Source organism: Diplotaxodon limnothrissa, linkage group LG6 (genome assembly GCF_057381915.1).
Source record: "Diplotaxodon limnothrissa isolate DT_005_m linkage group LG6, D_limnothrissa_male_GT1.1, whole genome shotgun sequence".
Lineage (NCBI taxonomy): Eukaryota > Metazoa > Chordata > Actinopteri > Cichliformes > Cichlidae > Diplotaxodon > Diplotaxodon limnothrissa.
Genome location: NC_140601.1, coordinates 16,533,783 through 16,557,121, shown reverse-complemented (window position 1 = coordinate 16,557,121; position 23,339 = coordinate 16,533,783). Strand labels below are relative to the sequence as shown.

At 41.4% G+C, this 23,339-nt stretch overlaps 1 protein-coding gene across 1 annotated transcript in view; it reads left to right on the top strand.

The window, feature by feature from the left end:
- Positions 1-709: 709 nt before the first annotated feature.
- The window catches only part of tll1 (tolloid-like 1), a 58,602-nt gene continuing 35,972 nt past the window's right edge, over positions 710-23,339 (top strand). Inside the window, exon 1 of the mRNA XM_085355771.1 lies at positions 710-1,079. Coding sequence (XP_085211897.1) covers positions 899-1,079 — 181 coding nt within the window. The 5' untranslated portion in view covers positions 710-898. The remainder of the gene's footprint in view (positions 1,080-23,339) is intronic.

Here is a 23,339-nt window from a genome sequence, read left to right as displayed (position 1 = left end):
TCACAGGCAAATTTGTGGCCACCGTGTTACTTTTACCGCTACCGGTTCTTTACTGCCAGTTCACTTTATTTTGCGGGTCAATGTGAATAAAGGTCCAATTAAGCCGGTGATGATTAGTGAGCGGCTTCCTCTCTGAGATCAGAGAGAAGGCTCAGGAGTTTTGCGCATTAAAAAAAACGAACGAAGAAGACTGCGAATGGTCCATTGAATGGAGACAAAAGAAGACAGAGACGTGTGGTTCTGCACCACTTGGGACGAACAGTGCGGTTGTGTGTGTGTGTGTGTGTGTGTGTGTGTGTGTGTGTGTGTGTGTGTGTGTGTGTGTGTGTGAATGGGCGGTGCGCTGACTTGGGTTGAGAGAGAGAGACAGTACCACCACCGGACACGAGAGAAAGAGAGACAGAGAGACACAGAGAAAGAGAGAGAGAGAGAGAGAGAGAGAGAGATTGCGCTAGGCGAGGGACGAGAGTGTTGGTTGGAAACACACAAGGTGGATGATTCTCGTGCGTGCAGCAGCAGCAGACACACCACCGTGCGTCTTTACGCTCAGAGATCACCCAGCCCTGATCTCCTAACCTCTCCTCTTTCTTGCTTGTCTAGCAGCAGCTTCACCTGCGAAGCCACAGCGGAGGACAGCGGAGCTTCTCAGCGGACACTTTGCTGACTGAGAGACGGACGCACGGAAACCTCAGCGTACTTTAACCATGGAGGAGAGTCAGTCGGAGTAGGGTAACTTACTACAACCTACACCATCCACAAGCAGACTGTCACAAAGGACGCCAATCTTCAAGATGGCCCGATAAATTCTTAACGCCGTGCTTCGGAGATTGGATTGTCCATCTCTCAGTAGCGCACGAGACGAGCAGAGAGGCCGTTATTTGGTTATTTCAGTCTTCAGATGGACCGTGTGCCATCCGCACTTGCTGGTAAGATGCGCTGGATCACACTGGTGCTTGCCGGCTTGACTTTCTGGGGCAAAGTTACTATTTGTAACTGTTTCGACTACGAGGAGCCAGACTATGAATATTATGAGGAAGAGAGAACGGAGACCATTGACTACAAGGACCCCTGCAAAGCTGGTGAGTCATTTTACTTTATTTTAGCTTTTAAATTATAAAAGTAACACAAGAACTATATTTATTACTCTGGTCACGGTGATCCTGCCCTCCTACAGCTGGCTCCGAGGCGGCACGTGCGTGTGTGTATGAGGGATGACAGCGCGCTTCTGCCAATAACCGCATAACCGGTGTCGGTGTCTGTAGCGATCTCGCAGATGCATGCCACGTGCATGCCACGGTGACGGTCACGTTAAGTCTGATGCACTTTTCAATGCATGCAAACACACAAACATGCTCACATTCAGCTCAAGCATCCCCCAGAGTCCAAATATTGGTGGCGCGCATGGATCGCATACGTTTGCGCGCGTGTGCAGATGTCAAGTCAACTAATAACAGGAATAAAAATAACAGCTGGATTTACACAGGCGCGGATTCACGTTCTGTCTCTCACACACATGCGCGTGCACACGTGATAAACATTTAACATTTGTGTAGTTGTTGTGGAGTAACACCCTGATGTGGCTTAATCGCTATGAACGAATTTCTTGTGTGTAAAAAATAAAAGAAAGAAAATCTTTCACTGAATCGAAAATAAATGTGTCTGTTGTGTCAGCGAGTGGTTGCCAGTTTTTTAAAGTTTTAAAGTTTTATACATAAGAGGTGTATTTTTTTAATAGGTCTTTTATTGGCGGCGGGAGGGGGGGGGGGTCATTTTGGATTTTATATAGTCGCTCTCTTAACCAGTCCCTCTCCTCCTAGTTATTCTCCTCTGTTAGCGCCTGGACCATAACCTTTAAATGCAGTATTTGTTGGTGACCATTTACGTATCCCCATTTTATTAAGGCTGGCTATATGGGAAATGTTTTAGACTGTTACCAGTGTAATGATGACCAGTGGCAGCACCAGATAAGATACACCAGATAGAAACTGGTATTATTACGTTTTCAGCGGTGTGAATCATCCATGTTCTTCTGCTTATCCAATTAAGGGTTACAATTTTTGTGAAAGCCTCTTCCAGCTGTCCTAGCGCTAGAAGAAGGGTACACCCTGGACATGTCACCAGCCTGTCATATGGCTGACAGAGAAACAGACAGACACACTACCTACAATCAATTAAGAATCACTAATAACCTAATATGCGGCAGACAACCCACGGAGTCACTAGGAGATGATGCAAACACACAGAAAAGGCCCAACAGGCCAGTGGATTCAACCACCAGCCACTGTGGAAATGACTGTACGCCAAAGAATAATTAGATTAAATCCTTCAATCCTCACTCTTCTTATTATCTTATACAGACAATACATCTTATGCTTCTTTTTTTACCTTCACTTGATGAAAACAAGCTTGTGCTGTTGCTCAAGTTATTAATTTTTAAAATATTGATAAGCTATAAAATTATTACTTTTTTTCCTAGGTTTTATGTTTTTGTTCATTTGGGAACAAAAATGATTGAGAAATTGTTCTGCAAAAAGGTGTTCCTGTAAAACAGAAGAATACATGTACCTCAGGGCTGATGAGTATATGCACAGTGCCCTGAGGAGCTCCATCCTGTGTTGTGTTGGATGACCACAATTAACTGTGTGGTGGCCCTGGCCACCCTTGGCCACTACTTGGCTCCTCCCCTAATTGTCCCTGAAGTGCACAAACCATTAATAAGAAACATTTGGCACCTAGTAATTGTGTCTTAGGTAAAAGGGAAAATGCAGTTCAGTTTCATATATAGAGCAGCAATTCATAATCACAGTAGGCTCAAGGTGCTCGAGTTTGCTCCAAAATGAGAGAGAAAACGCCAACAATAGGACATATGTGTGTTGATCTTCTTGCTTTTAGGCCTAGAACAACGAATTTCATAATCTAACTTAATATCTTTTTGATATCTTTTTTAAGGTTTTTCTGACCCTCTCCTCTCCTCTTTCTATAAGAGGGATGTTGGGATGGTGTAAAATAAATAAGCATCTTTTAAAATCTGGATCCTTGTTTGGGGTTACACCCTCCTGACTTTGTGTGTCTTTCTCCGTGTGTGTTTGTGTACATGCGTGTCCATGTGTGTTTTAGTGGTACTTAATGTTGTCTGCGATGACACATTGGACTGATAAGAACTCCACCCCAGAGCGCTAAGCGTCCACACGCTGACCAACACACATTCTTCCCATACCAAATACACAAACCTGACAACCGTGGACATTGGCCAGTGTGTGTGTGTGTGTCTGCATGTGTGTTTGCTCATGTGCATGTCACACTGATCTCTATGGGTGATTTTTATGTTGACTCTGCAATCCCATGTCTCTGTGGCTTTTTAGCTATGCAAAGAACTTACCGTTCATTCGTTTGTGTGTGTTTTGATGGGAGCCCGGCAGGTTAAAGGGAGTCAGTAAGTCTACGCATGTTTGTGAGACCGAGCGAGTCTTTAAGGTTAAAATAACTGAGAGAAAAAACACAGCGAATGTATTTATTTTCTGAAAATATCGATGAACATAAAGAGCCTTCTATACTCAGCTGCTGAGGTTTCTTGCAGCAAATTGCATAAACGCACACAGGCACACACACTCCTAATAATCAACACATACGTTCATCTTATAAGCCTTATAATTTTACAAGTGCCATTTGTTTTCAGGCATTTCTGTTTTATTGGACATTTGACAGCTGGCACCTTTTTACATCATTTGAACATGTATAGCTCATTTATATTAAATACTGAGTCCTCAAATTTCATTCTCCTTTTACTTTCTCCTCTGATGATTTGGTTTATAATAAGAAAATGACAAAACCATCTCATCTCAGAGTCAGTGTAGGTTTTTTAAACTGTGAATGCAGCCCCACTGGTGAGGTATGAAACTGCTGTGGGTGGGGTGTGGACGACCAAGGTTAAAAAAAATGTAATTAACTTGAATGATTTGTGTAGGATCGGATAAGTGGAAGAGGATGGATAGATTTGTGCAGAGATAATAAAGTCTGGTGATGCAATGTTGATGACCTTTACTTCTCTAAAATTCAATTTGAGTCATTTTTTATTGTTAATAATTGCTGAAAGCTGTGCATGTGTGTGTAGTGGGGTCAATTACGGCTTCTGAAGGCAGAAATTTTTTTTAGAGCCACTGGTGTGGAGGGTGCTCTGGAGCTTTGGCCTGTTTTGCATGATGCTCATCAGCAGATTGAGTTTGCTTATCTTCTCATCTGGCTCAAAGTTTGCAAAGTTTTCATCATTTTATGGTGTCAGTTTATTGTTTAGATGCACAAGTCTTGGGCTAAAAAATAACACTACTGTAAATACAAACGAGTAAATGATTCTGTTTTTTGTTTTATGCCTGCATCCTCACCACCTGATGTCTGTAACTGTTCCACTTAGTACTGTGTGGGAGCATGTCATTTAATATCTACCTGCACATTCTGAAATACAAGCTTTCAATATGCTAATCCAGCCACAGATACGGACACACAAATGTTTCAGTGTGAGCCTGCAGAGCCTCTGACAGACACACACAAGTGTCTGCTGATGTGCAGCTGAATTTAAACCCACTCGCACGCACACATCTCCTGAGATTTTCTGGAGTAATCGTGTTGCAATTAATGCACTGACTTGGCAGCTATGTGCAGCTTGTAAGAAGTGGAAGCGCGACTCATTCCACGCCTGACCCCATGGCATCGGTCTGAGTGGTTGGTATTCCGCCTCCTGTTTTTGCTGGGAAAACACAAGGGGAATATTTGGCTGTCTGCTTATCTCCTCCGAGTCCCGCGCTGGTAGACAGGGGAACACACACTTCCATGCCTTTGTGAAGTGATTTCCCTACACGAACACACATGCACACACACACACGGTACACACACACATGCTAAGCTCCCTCCATTCACCCGCGCTTATCTCTTCCTGGTTGTCTGCATCCTGCTACTCAGCTGGAGATGACACACATACGCGCACGCCCACACACACAAATGCGCACACGTATGTGCCCCTACGCTCACTCAAGAGTCATTCATGCTTCCTTCCAAATCACTGTTCTCATAAAATCCTCACACACATCGAGTGAAAGCTAAACAAACCTCGGTATCTAAAGGCTGTGGGTCTTTTCTTCAGGAGGAATCAGAGACATTACTACCTTTTCTCTACTTTAAACACAATAGTCGGGCATCGTAGGAGTGTGTGTGGGCACAGTGTGTTGTTTTTTTATGGACACATCACTGAGATCAGGTGTTACAACATAAGACTTAAAAGATTTAAAAATTTTTATACAAAATTTGTTTGAGGGGTGGCACAGTGGCAAAATAGTTAAGAATTGTTGCTTGACAGCAAGAAAGTCCTAGCTTTGAATCCACCGGCTGGCACAGGCACATCTGTGTGGAATTTGCATATTCTTCCTGTGCCTGTGTGGGTTCTCTCTGGTGCTCCAACTTCCTCCCAGAGTCATGCATGTCAGATTAATCAGTGAGTCTAAAACTCTGTCACAGTTGCCAACGTCTATATTTCTGCGTTAACCACGCCACCCTGTCCAGGGTGTACTTCACCTCTTGCCCTTTGAAAGCTGAAATAGCCTCAGGCCTCCCACAATGCTAAAGTGAATAAGCAGTTCGGAGAATAGATGAATGAAATTAATGAATGAAACAAAGTTGTTTATTCTCTGCATCATGTGCACCTAAATCAGATTGTCACTGCACATAGTCAGGTAATATGGCTAGTTACATCACAGTCTTCAATTCAACCTTTCATTGGAGGGATCACCTCATAAACCGTTTCACATTGGCTGAAGCTGATTCAGATGTGATGGTAGAATATATAAGGTACCATACTACACTGTACTTTACTGTAAAATAACTGGGATCTGTTCTATCAGTTTCTCATTTTATATGCAGATAAAAGATTCTGGCACATGGGATTTAAAGAACCATTTAAAGTGTACGCCACAGTCTGAGGCAATTGCGTTATCTTGTTCACCACAGAACAAGATGCAGGGTGTGCTTGTTTGAAAGTCTCGTGGATAGGTTTGTTTTAGTCAAGAAGAACAGCAGAAAGAGCGTCAAACAAAACAAATCCAAAATAAACAGGACACGGATTAAGTCAGACATACTGTAGCATGAAAAGGAGGAACTGTGGTGGAGGTTGCAAAGTGGCTTGCAGATGCACAGCAGGTGCTGTTATCAATTTTTGGGGAAAACAAATCTGATGTTGATATACAGGTTGATATACATTGTACATAAATATATCCATGCAAAGTGCTGCTAGGCCTTTACTGCAATCACCTTTAGGTGCTGCTGGTTTGTGGCTCTCTTTGTCATCATTTCCATAACATAGAAGCTGCTCTGTTGGGATGAGATCGGAAGACCGACTTGGCCAATCAAGAATATGGCCTTTATTTGGCTGGAGAAGCTATTGTGTTGTTTTTGCTATAAACTTTAGGTCATTATCCATTTGCACTGTAAAGCACTGTCTGATCAGTTTTGAAGCATTTGGCTAAGTCTGAGCAGAGAACATAACCCTGTACACTTCAAAATCTATCCTGCTACTTCTATCAGCAGTTGCATGATAAATAAAAAACACAAGTAGCCTGGTTACACAAACAGGAATACACGTCGACGCCATAACGTTACCTCCAACATGGTTTATACATGACGTGGCATACTTTAACAATTAACTGTTTCCCCCCTTCTCCATACTTTTGTTGTTGTTGTTTTTCTTAACAATGGGAATAATTCTATGGTTGTTCACTTTAGTTGTCATCTATAGTGTTTCAGGCTTCCTTTTTTGTAAACAATGCACTGGGCTAATTATACAGATCTTTTATCTGCTTAATTTGTCATAGAAAGGAACAGGAGTAACCTGGTTATAAAAGAGCTGTTTGTCAATCAATTTTTGATTTAATTTTGAGCCTTTGAAAATGTTGAGACTGTATAATGAAATGGCTGTAATTCCTCCTCAACAGTTAATGCAAAGCTTTTGTTGAAACCCTTGAATTAAACCTGCAAGTCTGCGCTTCAATCACATCTTTATTCTTTGATTTAAAACCCACTGTGGCATAGAGAGAAAGAAATTAGTAATGATAACCAATACAGCTGATTAGTACGAGTTTAACTCACACTTAAATTTTCTAGAAGTGTCCCAAGCGTACCTCAGATCCTGGGATTTGAACGCCTGTGCAGGTATATGTTCGCTGTGTACTGTACATGCAGCCCACCAAGTCGTGACATGAGCTGCAGCTACTGTTCATCCCTTCCCCCATTCATCAGTAGGAAGGAAACTAGAGCAACATGTGTATGTGTACATTTGGCACCGCGGCTGCCTTGCATCTTTGTGTGTTAGCGAGGGAGCAAGTGGTCTCACTCATATTATATTAAACAGGATTTTCCCGAGCAGAGTGCTCCTGCCACTGAGCTTCCGAAGTCTTCCTCAGGATTCCCGCCTCAGCACAAACTCTGCGGCCATGCCCAGGGCCGACTGTTTGTTCTGGAGCGTCATTGTTCCGGAGCAGCAGAAGCCATGAGTCAGCATCGTCTTCACATCGCCCACCTGCCATGCACCGTTCAATTATTAAATGTCTAGGTGCTTTTATGTCACCCAGCTTTCCCTGATGGTATTTATAGAAGCAAAAAAATAAAAAATCAGACCCATTCACACATTAATGTCTGAAGAAAAGCATCTTTCTCCTGGCAGTCAAACTTGTTTTGTTGTCTAAGTATTGTAGCAGCAAACTCCTCCCTACACTCCACCTGCTGCAGTTGCGATCTTTGATGCCTAAGCAAGCTAATGTTACAGGAAAAAAGTGATGACCATGTAGCTGAGCTAGCCTGTATTGTCACCTGTGGCTGAAGACAGATACGTTTAACCAAACCAGGTAAAGAGAAATATCTTTTTGAGTTCAGATCTCTGACAAAGATCTCTTTAGGATCCTTATGATGTCATAAATTCTGGTTTTCTCAGTCTTTAATTGCCCCCATAGATAATCAGCACTATTGAGATCAGGTGACTGTGGAGGGCAGTTCATCGTACCTCTTCTTTCCTCTTCTTTGGTCTTCTGCTGCTGTACGACTCCTTGTGGTGCTGCTTCTCCTTTGTAAAGAGTTCACCAAACGATGTCTCCATTTCCCTCTCAATATCATACTGCTTAGGGGAATTTGAGGCACAGCTGATGGACGAACAACAGCTACAAGTTGATTATTTTAAAAATTCCTCTGATGTGAGTCAATCAATTCCGCCTGAGTCTCATGTGAACGCTGCTCCACTGGAAAGATTTCATGCCTTCACTTGATTTATGCACTGTAATCTAACTGAAACTCATCATTTACGGCAACTGCACTGAAATCCAACTTCAAATGAAGTTACTCATCCGGTAATTGAAACTATGTAGTCACACCTGGGTTCAGCTATCTGCGATCTCAACAAGAACAACATTGTTCTCTGTTCTATGACTTTGTGCATTTAAAGGCCAGTTGGCTGCTCGTTCCCTGGGTGCAGACCCGGGGCACGCCGACGGGAAACCGAGCCGTAATCACGTCCCGTCACAATGTCTGGCCAAACCCATGACCCGCTAGGGAGGAATCCCAGTGTCACAGTAAAGTGATTAGGGGGTTACACCAGCTCTGTGAGTGCATGCGTCATATGATATCATGTTATTCTGTCTCATACCAAACATGTCTTTGCGCGATCTCGCTGTCAATTTATAGTTCAGAGTTCTAAGTGAGCGAGGCCTTTGAAATCTTTTCATTCATTTCAGATTTAATTATACAGCAGCCAGTTCACAACACGAGTCATCTCAGGTCACAGCACATTTAAGGTCAAGACCTTAGAAAAAGAGAAAACCCCCTTTGAGCAATGAACAGTGGAGATAAGGTGGTTTTTACTCAACATATTTGTGCTCTCCTACCCTTTACCTTCCATCCATAGCATTTTACAACATGTTCTTCTTTTCCTTTTGATCTCTTGGCATAGACTACTAGCAATATTTACTGAAAAAACTAAAAATAGCTCCACTTGGACAAAAGCTCCTGTTAACTGGATTTGTTTATGATCAGTCTGGACTTCATTCCGGGTCATTTCAAATGTCCAGGTGTGTGCCGCACGGCCCTGCCATCTGTTTTCAGCTGTGTTCACGGATGAAGAAACTGTGCTTATTCTAATCTCTAGATAAACACACACGCACACTGTGGCGCAGGTAAACACAGTGATGTGTCAGTGTACAAGTGTGTAACTGGGTCTTTGTCAGTGTCTGGGACTATATTTACGTCTGTAAAAATATATAATTAGAGTTTGCGTGTTTTGTATAGAGTCAGACCTCAGTGCGACTGGTGATTTTAAAGTTTCTAATTATGGCTTCAATTCAGTGAATACTCACCAACACTGTAAGTACCCTGTGTTATTCAGGATTTTTTTCTATTGCATGTCACTCTTGTCTCTTGCCTCTGTGTCTCTCTCTTTAAAATCTACTTGCAGCAGGGTGTGGGTATGAACATTTTTGGACTTGGACTAAGCAGCTACATTTTTCACATTTTTTTTTTTTTACCAGTGATAGAAAAACTGCAGCATCTCTTTACATTCCAGCACCTTGGCGTAAGTGCAGTAGCTCAGCATTATTCCATCTTAAACACTCAAAGAAGAATAGAAACGGCCGTTTCAATTTCAAGTGCTACTCAAAGTCATACTTTGCTTCACAATGGACAATGGGGGCTTTGGACAGTTTGGTTTCACAGCAGTTATTTTGGGTTTCGGGATAAAAAAAATCCATAGAGACAATCCATGTAGCATCTCCAGGAATTTCAACACTTTACAATTTGTGTTTGAGTCTAATGTTCGATCAGTGTTGTGAACGTTATGAAGGTTGGTACGTGGGCTTGTGTCACACATAGGCTTTGACACAACCCCCCTCTGTGTACTCTGTAAAGGAAGGCCAACTTGAAAGTGCTTTAAACTGACTCCTTTGGTTGGTAAAATCAATCAAAAGCTATACAAGACTATAAGACTATTTATTTATTTATGGCCTCTGCAGATATTAACCTGGTTTCAATCACCAGTTTCAAAACTTACCGAATATGGTGGTTGGTTTTTTTTTTGCAAATTTTGTAAATTAGGAGTAAAATAGATAATAAGAAGCAAACTCACCAAGGCAGCTCACTCTCCAATATTTACCTTTAAAGGAAATATTGTATTTTGTATAAATTCATTTGGGTTTTTAAATTCAAGAAGTTTGTAGTGCAGTAAAAGTCAGATAAGGGATTACAGGTATTGATTTGTAAACGATCTGACATGAATAACTTGATCCTATTATATGATATTATACCACTATGACTAACTAGGCAGCTCATTCTCTGTCTCTTAGCAACCCTGTCTTTAAACATGCAACACACTTTGGGGTAGAAGTGTAAAAGTGAGGTCAGAGGTCAAATGTTGTAGTTGTTAAGTCCTTTTACATTGTTGTTTATACTAGTCAGACTAGTTGGAGCATCTGATTGTTGATGTGTTTTATAATGTTTGGAATGTTTTTCTGTTATATATACTGTTGGTGTTTTTATAGACTTAAAAAAGGCGTTTGATACAATTGATCATTCTATATTAATGAATAAACTAGAGAGATATGGCATAAGAGGGATAGCATACAAGTGGATGAAAAGTTACCTGGATGAAAGATATCAATATGTCGAATTCAATAATGTAAAATCTAAGCAGTTGAAGGTAACTTGTGGTGTTCCTCAGGGCTCTGTGCTGGGCCCTAAATTATTTATATTATATATAAATGACATATGTAGTGTTTCCAAACTGTTAAAATGTGTATTGTTTGCTGATGATACCACTCTATACTGCTCAGGTAAAAACTTAGAACAGCTTCTGACTACAGCGGAAAAGGAGTTAAATATATTAAAAAACTGGTTTGATGTAAATAAGTTATCATTAAATATAAAGAAAACAAAATTGATTATTTTTGGCACTAGACAAATGAAAAATGTATCTAAAATAAGGGTTAATGGAATTGAAATTGAAAGAGTGTACAAAAATTAATTTCTTGGAGTGATAATTGATGATAAGCTGAGTTGGAAGTCTCATATAAACCACGTGAAAACAAAAATGTCAAAAACCATTGCTATTCTCTATAAAACAAAGCATGTCCTGAACAAAAAATCATTATACACACTTTATTGTACTCTGTTGCTTCCATATATGACTTACTGTCTGGAGATATGGGGTAATGCATATAAAACGAACACTCTTCATATTTTCAAGTTACAAAAAAGAGCTATAAGAATTATAAACCAATCAAACTATATAGAACCAACTAACATTTTGTTTATTAATCTGAATACCCTGAAATTTTATGATTTAGTTGAATATAAAATGGCACAGATAATGTATAAAGCACAAAATAACTTGCTTTGCCCCAGTACTCAGAAGCTGTTCAAAGTCAGAGAGAGTCAATATGACTTAAGGGGAACAGATTTCTTTAAAAAAAACAAGATAAGGACAAACATAAAGCAGAGATGTGTTTCTGTTAGAGGAGTTAACCTGTGGAATAGTTATGACAGTGATTTAAAAAGGTGTAGTTCATTTTCCTTGTTTAAAAACATGTTTAAAAATAGAGTAATAGAAAAATATATAAATCAAGAATGAAAAGAGCAAAAAGGAGAAAAAAAAATAACCTCTTGATTCTTTTGCTTTGATGTAGTTACTTATCTAAGGTGGAAAGTTTTTTTTTCTTTGTTTTTTTTTTTTTTTTGTTGGTTTGTTTGTTTGTTTGTTTGTTTGGTTTTTGCTTTGTTTTATTATTTTCTTCAAGCCCTGTGTACAGGAGCTGCATACAAAAAGATATTTTGTGAAAAGGGTTGGCGTAATAAGCAAATGCTTCAGCCAATACCTTTTGATTAGCCTTGTCTCATGCTTTCTTTCTTTATGGTAGATTTTTGTTCTGCTTTCACTGTTTTTTTTTTCCCACTGTTTTCACTGAGATTTGAATTTGAATGCTAATCAATAAAATCAAAATCAAAATGAAAAAAAAAATGTGACATCATATTTGGATGCAAACTATAATGTGGTATTTAGAAGATATACGTGTCACATATACATGTAGATATGATTTTCTATATGCCAATATGTTTTTGATACAAACAATGGCAGTAAGAAACTTTGACTTTCAGATCAATCTGTTGATGTTGAAAGAGAGGTCAGAGGTCAACATGATATTTTAACTCTTTCTATGGTACTTTATACATATTGACAATACATACTGAACTTGTAAGATTCATAGTTTCTAAGTCATAATGTTTTTTGTCAGCTTGGTAAAAAGAATAATCATGGAGCTGATTTTAAAGATCTTGGTGTTACACTGAGCAGTGTCCAAGTCTTTCAGTCAGCTCCACTTGTCGTGCCTAACTTTAAAAGACCGAGATGGTGATGGGCAAAATGTCCAAGTTGAGGTTTCAGAATATTAGTTGACAAACCAGTGGAGCCATCTATATCCATTTTTAATCTTTGGTATCACTGTTGCCTCTTACAAGGGAACATGGAAACCTTGAATCCATATTAGGCTTTTTAATGTAATCATATTTTTTACACTTAAAAGATCATGTTAGCTTCCAGGCTCATTGATATTTCCCCTCACTTTGCCACTGGTTTGCTCGACTAGATGTTTCAGTTAAAGTCAGTTAAACAAGCCAATATGATTGGCTTCCATTTGAGTATTTATGCACAATCGCTTTAGTCTTGTGCATAAATTGATCACACAGGCTGCTTGCTCATCCGGGACTTCCTTTAAAACAGAATCATTTATAGCAGAGTTGAGTTTAAATCGAGGCTGAGCCTAAAGAAGTAAAAGAATTTGAAGCCAGACAGTGAAGTAATGCTTCAAAATATCAGGAGCACCAATGGGTAAATCAAAGTGTGATAATCCAGTCCTGACCAATGCAAAGGAATGATCTTCAGCTGCTCCCTTATTTCCCAAGAGGTTACCACTGCGGATGGATCCACATATTTGATTTGGCACAAATTTTACGCTGGCTGCCCTTCCTGATGCAACCCTCCTGTTTATCCGGCACTAGGATTACACCAGCTTGCGACCCCTGAGGCTGGGTTCATGTCTCCTCCTGGTCTAGAACTGGGAATCTTTCATGTGTAAGGCAAATGTGGTAATCACTACACAACAGAGCATACACACAGTATATATATATATATTTTTAAAAATGCACAAAAAAGGTCTTTACAGTATAAACACAGATTTCCTTCTTAACAAAGCTGAGGTTTCAATAGTGAACAGATATTTGGGTGGAGCATCAATTTAATAAATCCACTTCATAAGCTCTCACCTCAAAAGCATGCCATATTGTAACTCTTTGAGGCCTGCATTTTTGGTACTTTGCCTCATCATGACCTTTTCTGGCACCATCAGTGTTGAACTGCAGCACCTGCTGTTGGTCGCAAAGGGTTAAAGTAGATAAAGCAGCTTGCACAATGATTAGTTTTGGAGAAAATCCTCAAACGGGGCCGAGATAATCTCTTTTTTAATATAACGGCACGTTTGCAGCCACATTTATATACAGCATAATAATATCACATGAGTGAACGGGCTCATATACATGCATGTTCACACACATGGATGCCCACATCTTAGCCCACCTACACTGTGACCTTATATTTGCTTAATGAGGAGCTTAGTGAGGTGTGTGTGTGTGCAGTCATTGTGTATGTGTGTTTGTGTTAGATACACCCCAGTGAGTACAGCATGAGTGCAGAATGCAGTAGTGCATAACTGTATACTGTACTGTAGTGCAGTCAAAATGTACAGAAAAACACCTGCTACATTTATCACAAATAACATTTAAGCAAACAAATTTGTTTTAAAAAAATCAGTTAATCTAGCTGCATTTTCACCATCTTAGTTTGACAATGTCTTATGTGACAGATTAAATATCTTGAGAACTAAGTAGTTTACTTTCTTCCCTTGAAAGCTGCTGGCGTCTCCTTTAAACGAGGGCTGTGATGTGATCAAAACCCTTTTTAAAAGCTTTAATGAAGCCTCGAGTCTCTTTGTCTTTTTGGAAACTTTGCACAATAAATCCATACCGACAGATGCGGTAATGAAGGTGTTCTCTGGTCACATATGCAATTTTCAATGCCTGAAATGCCGCTGTTGTTGTTAGCGTAGCTCTTAGCAATCCCATAATGCCTTGTTTGGTTGGAACATGGCCATCAGTGGCTGTGTTACAAACCTGCCAAGTAATTAAAAGGACTAACTGGACATCTGAGTTGCAACTCATTGCATGGAATAACAGCAGATTGACCTCATTCTCTATAGACCTGCACTTTCAGGGTAGTGAATGCATAATGAATAAATCAGCATAGATGCAATGAATAATATGTACAATCTCCTTTACAGATATCTATAACATTGTAAGCTGTGTGCTCAGGGTGTGTTGAGCATTCATAGATATACATACTTATCATTCAGGCTATTTTTTAACTAAAACCTGGTTGTTCTGAAAACAGATGGTACGTTACAAAGCTGAAGCCAGACAAACATTACTACACAGGAAATAATCACTTCGATCGAACTGCTTTGAATTCTTGTTTAACTTCAGCAGTTATAGTTATGGGCTCGTTCTCCACCTCTTTGCACTCGCATTTTGAGCGTAGTTTGTTTTGCAAAAAAGAGACAAATCATACATCAATCAACATTAAATATGCATTTCACTGATAGCATTAGGATTAGTATTATCATTCCAGTTTGAATGCTGTTATCACAAACTCTACTGGGAAAGATAATGCATTGAAACATATCTGTGGCAGCACTCAAATGAACATGGCAACGACTGCTTCACTGAGTGTTTAAGAGAAACCCAAGCAAAAACAAAAATCTTTTTCATCTAGTGATCACAAAAAAATCATAAACCACCATAAAAGTTCAGGCAGGGAAATATAATACATGACTAAAATAGGGCAGCCATTATTTTTTATTTAAATCCTAATTGAATTGCATTGTGTTATCATTGTATTAAAAGCTTATGTTTGATTGCTCTTTTGCATCAGTGTGTGCGTGCTTTGTTCAGATGACAATGAGTGACGCTCGCATCTGTTGGACATTCGCTGTCAGGCTGCAGAATTACTTGCAGAAAGCTGACTTCAGCTGTGTCTGCTTGAGAACTTGATCAATAAGACACAAAGCAGTCTCGCTGCTAGCTGGCAACATGGTGGGCTGGTGGGGTGAATACGTGTGAGTAGTGATGCCTCTACCTCTCAGACTGTGTTTGGTGCATTACTGTTGTGTGTGTGTGTGTCCCTGTGTGCTACTGTGTGTGTTTGCTGCAGTGCCCCTGCTGAAGGGCGAACAGTAAGGCCCTGGTCAGCATGATGTAGACCTCCTGGGACGTCCTGGGGTTTTTGGATCAATACCTTTCCTCCTGCATCTCCCTGCATCACTGTTCTCATCCCTCCTCACCCCGTGGCTTGACTTTGGGCTATTTATGGTATCTCTATGGATTAACAAGACCCTAACGATCAATGGGCCAAACTTACTATCACTGTACTCCCCCTCCACTTCTCACTTTGTATCTCTGCTTGTGTCAGCTCCTTTTCTCTGGAAAACTTTTAGTCCTTATATTTTTCCCTTGTTGTCCTGAAATGTTCAGAGCCAAGAGAAGTGTAATCTCAGGACACTGTCACATTCACGCTGCCCCACAAATAGGAGCAAAAATGAAGGGAAAGTCTTTTTCCAATGCACATGCAAGGTGATGCAGACTGTGTTTGTACGAGGATTGTCACATTGTCCTTTTGCTGTTGAAGTAGCAGATTTAAGTCGATTGTTTGTTCAGTTTTTTTGTTTTTTCACTCTTCTGTGGCTCACTATGAACGCAGAGAACATGCTAGAGGAAAACTTTGTCACCCACAGCAATTTAGCGTCAGAAATAACAATTCTAATAGGACTATCCAGACCACATCTTTAAAAACGTGCTGGTGTAATTGTGCTGTTTTTGCGACTTTATGTGTCAAAGTCGCACCCAGATCAGCCTTTTCACATAGTATTAAACCTCTTTTTATATATGTTTTTAAATGGTTTTCCTTTCAACCAGGGATTAATCCAATCCAGACTCTCGTTATAAAATGCCCAGGGAAAAAATATATTTAAAGGGATAGCAGATTCTGTTTTGCATTTGCTCTTGCATAAATAACAGAGCTGCAAATACTCGAAAAATGACAGTGAGAAGTTTGATTAGTACCATTCATGACAAATGAAGAATGGATTTTCCTAAACAAATCTCTTTCCAAGCTGAACTGTGCACAAGCTGTGTGACGTACTACCCTCATTAAAATACCAAAAACTGGTTGGTCATCTCTGTGGAGCTCAGCACGAACCCAGTAGCAACCATCACCTGTAGCTCAAAGTTAGAGTCAGACTTAGTGAATCATGAAAGATTAATTAAAGAAAGACTGAAAATAATTAATTTTTCAGACTTTCAGAAGTCTGATGCTTTTTGTTGCTGTAGACTACTTTGGACTATTGTGCGAACAAAGCCAGCTGCTGGTCATTTGCGGTGATCGTTGCTCTCTCTCGATTGTACAATGTGCATTTGGTAAATTATGTAATAAAAGCAGGGATTACCATGATGTTTAATAAATGCATATCTTCGCACATCTACTTCTTTTACTGTTTCAAGCTACCTCCACAGTTTATACTAAGGCAGCCTGATCAAATGCTGGCTCTTTCTGGTTTTAAAGGTGATTTTTTACATAATATATAAAAATAAACACATTGCTTCACATCCAGCTCTAATTTAGATTGCTATCCTTCCAATCTAAGCAAAATATAAAACACCACTGAGCCAAACACACTCCCAGACTGCATCTGATGTTGTTATTCATAAATCTATGGACGCCGTGGTTTGCTCTTCTCTGTAACAATAGTGCCGAGTTGAGCACAATGGCACCCTGACCCCCTTTCCTTTAGCGGCAATCCCGATTAGCTAAATGACAATCTTCTCCCGTGCCATTGTTAGTGTATTAGTGTCTTGAATCCCTGTGGAGGCCAATAACTCAGCTCAGCTAATCACTCAGAGATGACTATCGTTCAGTTGTCCATTGTTACAAGCTAGCGGGGTAATTGTGTTTACGTGTGTGTCTATGTGTATGTGTGTGTGTTGGACTGAGGTGATGAAGAGACTGAGGAGGGAAGGTCTATTACAGTACGTGCAGTGCAGCTGTTTTTGCCACCGTGTAGCTTCTCAAAGGTATCAAGGTATCACTGCAGCTCGCCTGTAGACCTGACATTTGAAAAATCGAAGCAGCGTGCTCCCTGACAGTGATGTTGGACCAAAAGTTCTGTTTAAGTTTTTGATTTGTCCTTTTCATGTACAAACATAGATAAATGATGATTTTTTTAAGCATGCACATTTTTATCTGTTTTCAGGGTCACCCTGAAATGATTACACTTCATGTTTTCTCATTAATATATCAAAAAATGAAGCAAAAACAGCTTTTTGGACTGCTTTTTAATGTCAGCATCATCAACATCAACATACAACATCAACATCATCAACATCAACACCGGCGCTATAAGATGGCACCGGTGAGGTCGGCTGCCGTCACGACTGCTCCGACCACTTTTTCTTTGTCTTTGTTTTTTAAGTTAGTTTTCAGCGTTTCTAAATCGGCAAAATCATCACCATTGGGTACATTAGGTATGACAGTGACACTCTTGTTTCTATTGGTATACAATGTACTCACAATTCGAAGTTTTTAACTCCGGATCCGAGCTGGCCGAGTGAGATCTCGAGGGAGAACAAAGGGAAGCGGCGGTGGCCTAGAGGGAAGCGAGCCGGCGTCAGGAACAGGCTGAGAGCTCGTGCACACCGCACACCTCTGCCTAGCATCCTGCTCGCCAACGTCCAGTCACTGGAGAACAAGCTTGACGACCTCAGGGCCAGGATAAAGTTCCAGAGAGACATTCGGGACTGCAATCTCCTCTGCTTCACCGAGACATGGCTGAACCCAGCGGTGCCGGACCACGCCATCCAGCCGGCCGAGTTCTTCTCGGTTCACCGCATGGACAGGACACGGGACTCGGGGAAGTCAAGGGGAGGCGGCGTGTGTTTAATGGTGAACAACAACTGGTGCAACAGTGCGAACGTTGTTCCTCTCACACGCTCCTGCACACCAAATCTGGAACTACTGTCCATCATGTGTCGTCCTTTTTATCTACCTCGGGAATTTACATCGGTCATTGTAAGTGCCGTTTATATTCCACCACAAGCGGACACGGTCACCGCCTTATGCGAGCTGCATGAGGCACTCACACAGCACCAGACACAACACCGGGACGCTGCGCTTATTGTGACGGGGGACTTTAATAGCGCCAACCTCAAACGCGCAGCGCCGAACTTTTATCAACACATCTCCTGCCCCACCAGGGGTGAAAGGACACTGGACCACTGCTACACTACGGTCAAGGACGGCTACAAGGCACAATCCCGCCCCCCGTTTGGCAAATCTGATCACGCCGCCATCTTCCTCATGCCAAAATACAAACAAAGGCTGAAACAGGAAGTTCCGGTTCAGAGGAAGGTCGCGCGCTGGACGGATCAATCGGTGGCCGCGTTACAGGACGCACTCGATGACGCAGACTGGGGCATGTTCAGAAACAGCTCCGACGATGACGTCAACGTGTTTACGGAAGCGGTTGTGGGATTCATCGGGAAACTAGCGGATGATACCGTGGAGACAAAGACTATCACAACGTTTCCCAACCAGAAGCCGTGGGTGGATAAAACCATCCGCGACGCTCTGAGATCCCGCACCGCTGCCTACAACACGGGACTCATGACGGGGGACATGGACCCGTACAAAGCCGCGTCATATAACGTGCGGAGGGCGGTGAAAGAGGCGAAGCAGCGCTACGGGAGGAAACTAGAGTCACAACTCCAACAGAGTGACTCTAGGAGCCTGTGGCGGGGACTAAGGACAATAACGGACTATAAAGCACCAACAACCGGTATGACGAACGCGGCCGTGACTCTGGCAGACGAGCTGAACACTTTCTATGCTCGCTTCGAGGCTGCAGCTAAGGTCTCCAACAATGCTAGTGTTAGCGGCGCTAACGGCTGCAGACAGGAAGATACTGCCAGCACCGGAAACGTGCTCGTCATCTCCGAGCATGAAGTAAGGAGAGCCTTCAAGAGAGTGAACACCAGGAAAGCAGCAGGACCAGACGGCATCCCAGGTCGTATCCTAAGAGACTGCGCATACCAGCTAGCTCCTGTGTTCACTGAGATATTCAACATCTCTTTATCTCAGTCGGTGATCCCCACATGCTTCAAAGAGTCCATCATTGTTCCTGTCCCGAAGAAACCCCACCCTGCTTCTCTCAATGACTATCGCCCTGTAGCCCTCACCTCAGTAGTGATGAAGTGCTTTGAACGCCTGGTCAGAGACTTCATCATTTTTTCACTACCAGACACACTGGACCCACTACAGTTCGCTTACCGTCCAAATCGTTCCACAGACGATGCCATCTCTCATCTCCTCCACACATCACTCACTCACTTGGACACTAGAAGGGGGAATTATGTTAAAATGCTCTTCATAGACTACAGCTCTGCATTTAACACCATAATTCCCTCCACACTCACCACCAAGCTGGAGCATCTGGGACTCAGCTCATCTATGTGTCAGTGGATCTCCAACTTCCTAACTGGCAGACCACAGGCAGTAAGGATGGGCGGACATGTCTCAGCCTCCACCACTCTCAGCACTGGAGCCCCCCAGGGGTGTGTTCTGAGCCCCCTGCTGTACTCTTTGTACACATATGACTGTGTGGCCACTACCAGCTCCACCACCATCATCAAGTTTGCTGACGACACCGTCGTGGTGGGCCTGATCTCTGATAACAACGAGACGGCCTACCTGAAGGAGATTAGGAATCTGGAGAACTGGTGCCAGAGGAACAACCTCCTTCTAAACGTCAGTAAGACAAAGGAGCTGATAGTGGACTTCAGCACTAAGCAGGAGAGGAACTACCAGACCCCCGTCATCAACGAGTGCCCAGTGGAGAGAGTGGACAGCTTCAAATACCTCGGAGTTCACATCACGCAGGACCTGTCATGGTCCTGTCACATCAACACCGTGGTGAAAAAGGCCCGACAGCGTCTCTACCACCTCAGACGCTTGAGAGACTTCCAACTGCCCTCCAAGGTGCTCAGGAACTTTTACTCGTGCACCATAGAGAGCATCCTGGCGGGAAACATCTTAACCTGGTTCGGGAACAGCACCATGCAGGACAGACGAGCTCTACAGAGGGTTGTGCGGTCAGCTGAGCGCACCATCCGCTCCGAGCTCCCTGACCTGCACTCAATCTACAGCAGGCGGTGCTGGACCAAGGCCAGGAAGATCGTGAAGGACCTCAGCCATCCCAACAACAGACTGTTCTCTCTGTTGAGGTCAGGAAAGCGATTCCGCTCCCTGAAGACCAACACAGAGAGACTGAGGAGGAGCTTCTTCCCGCAGGCGATACGGTCTCTCAATCACACCACCACACAGTACTGACCCACACATATGGTTCTTACACACACACTGGACTTTCTGGACTTTGTTTTTGCACAACACTGGTCACTATATTCTTCATTTCCGGTTAATACTTGTACAGCTGCTGTTATTGTGTATATATTTATTTATATTTAGATTTCTTCATACATTCTTATATAGTTCTATATTGTGTATTGTGTATTTTGTTGTACAGTTATTTTATTTTCAACTTTAATTTATATATTTATCTTTATCTTATTCTTCCCAGTTAAATTTACCCTTCATTCTAATTTGTGTTGTACAGTTATTTCATTTTTAACCTTAATTTATATTTTATTCCTTCCTAGTTAAATTTACCCTTTTTAATTTTTCATATTTATTTCCTATCTTATTCATAGCCTTTTCCTTTTTTGTTTTCTTTAGGCCACGAGCAGTTGTCCAAGCATTTCACTACATATCGTACTGTGTATGACTGTGTACGTGACAAATAAAATTTGAATTTGAATTTGAATTTTGAATTTGAACATCAATCTGTTCTTCTCAGCAGGATGGTTGAAAGGAGAATGGATGGGGAGTGAAGGTGCACAGCCACATTCAGGTCCTTTTTTCAGAAATCCTGCATTTTATTCGTGGAGCTTTTAGAGATTTAGGAGTTTTTCTTGTGTTTTCTTGGCTAATATGTTGTGGTTGTCTTTTGTTGAAATGTAAACACCAAAATGAAGCGCTTGAAGCTTGAAGTTCCTAAGGAAGCAAAGACTGGAGCCGCTCCTTTTTTGCATTTAGAGGAACCCACTGAAGTGGTCTGAGCATCCGATCGGATGTTTCCACTTTCATTAAAAGTAACTGGTAGAAGATCACGAGGTAGCCCCAGAACAGGCTTGATAGATTATATCTCATTTGTCCAGGAAAAAGAGAGGATGTCAGTGGTGCAAGGGCAGGAGTAGAGAGAGTAAACAGCAGAGCAGTGAGTGTCCTGATTTCAGGCCACTGTAACAGCCACTGTTACCAGTGTTGAGGTTACTTAATTACTCCCTGGAGAAAGTAATTCATTACACTACTTGTTACATTACTTATACATTACTTCATAAGACAACCTGAAATGCATATAAACCATAGCCCCACATGCTAACACACCAATCTCTCAATGAGGACACATACTTTTTTTTTTACAGTGTTTAAATTTGAACATGAAGCGAAGTTTGAAACCAGAGCAAAGAGACTTCAAAGTAATTGCCACAGTGATTATACTGTAGAAACATGTACAGGTGTAAAGGAGGCTTTAAGCCTGACTGCCCTTCATTGTCTTTGTTACCTGTTCAAATTCAGACTCTGGCTGCTTGGCTGGGGTCAGCATGCACTCAACTTTAAGGCCATTCTTGATTCTTGACTAGTTTGTGTTAACGTGCTGTCTGTGCAGCTGCTTGTGGAGAGCTGATGTTATATTTGCAAGAAAAAGACACCTTTCATATGATTTTCTTTCCATTTGCCCGGCATGCAACTGAAGAACCTTTGTAATGAAAGTGATTATGTAATTGTAACTGTAATGTGATTACTGAATTTAGTGCAGCAATGTGTTACATTATTGTGTTACTGAAAAATGTAATGTGACACGATTAGACACGATTAACATGTTTACACCCAACACTGAAGATAGCTGTGTGTGTGTGTGTGTGTGTGTGTGTGTGTGTGTGTGTGTGTCTGTGTAGCAATACACAGCTGCTTTGATCTCTGAGTTTATATCAGATACAGATTTCTGTATATTAGAGCAGAGGATCTGGCAATTGATTGTATAGCTGTGCAGGAAGTTAGACAGTTGATTGCCAGAAGGTTAAATTAAGTCATCACCTCAAAAGTAATAGATGTCACTGAGTAATTTCCTGGTATGTGTGACATCTACCTTAGCAGCTGCCCAGACTGTAACAAAAGGATATTTGTATTTCCCTAATCCGAGAAACCACGACCACTGAACTGGAGGTTGTAATAGGTCAAATACTTTGAACATGAATCAGACTTCAGAACAAATAAATCCCTGCTGTAACAACCTTGAAATGTAAGTTCTTTCTGTTCCCATGTGTTAAATAAAAGTAGAACGAAACAAACATTTCCATTTCCACTCTCACAAACTGTTGTACATGTGGTGTTTGAAACACAATATTCCGTTTAACTTGTGATTAACTTTTATTTTTCATTATCCATTGTTTTTTTAGGGGTTTTTTATGCAGCCATATATGATAAATGCCACTACTCAAAGTAGTGGCATTTATCATATATGGCTGCACATTACAAAGACATTATATATTATATAACATGTACAAATTAAGGTTCAAGAATTTATAAACTACAGTGCTTCTGGAAAAACACCTCATACATATGAACCAGTCTCTGAGAAAATTATCTCACTGCTCACCACATTTATTACCTGCAGAAACATTTTTTCTTGTGAGTTTATGGGCTCAGTTACAAGTTTAGCATCTTTTTTAAATACAAAAGGAATTCATAAATCATGATCGTGATTGCAATAGTCTCACGTTGACCTGGTCGCGCAGGTGGCTGCTTGTACTTCATCTTGGTTAAATGGTAAATGGCCTGCATTTGTATAGCACTTTTATAGTCCATAGGACCTCAAAGCGCTTCACACTACATTCAGTCATTCACACACACATTCACTCACTGGCGATAGCAAGCTACATTGTAGCCACTACAGTCACTACAGTCATTCACCCATTCGCAATGGCAAGCTACGTTGTAGCCACAGCTGCCCTGGGGCGCACTGACAGAGGCGAGGCTGCCGGACACTGGCGCC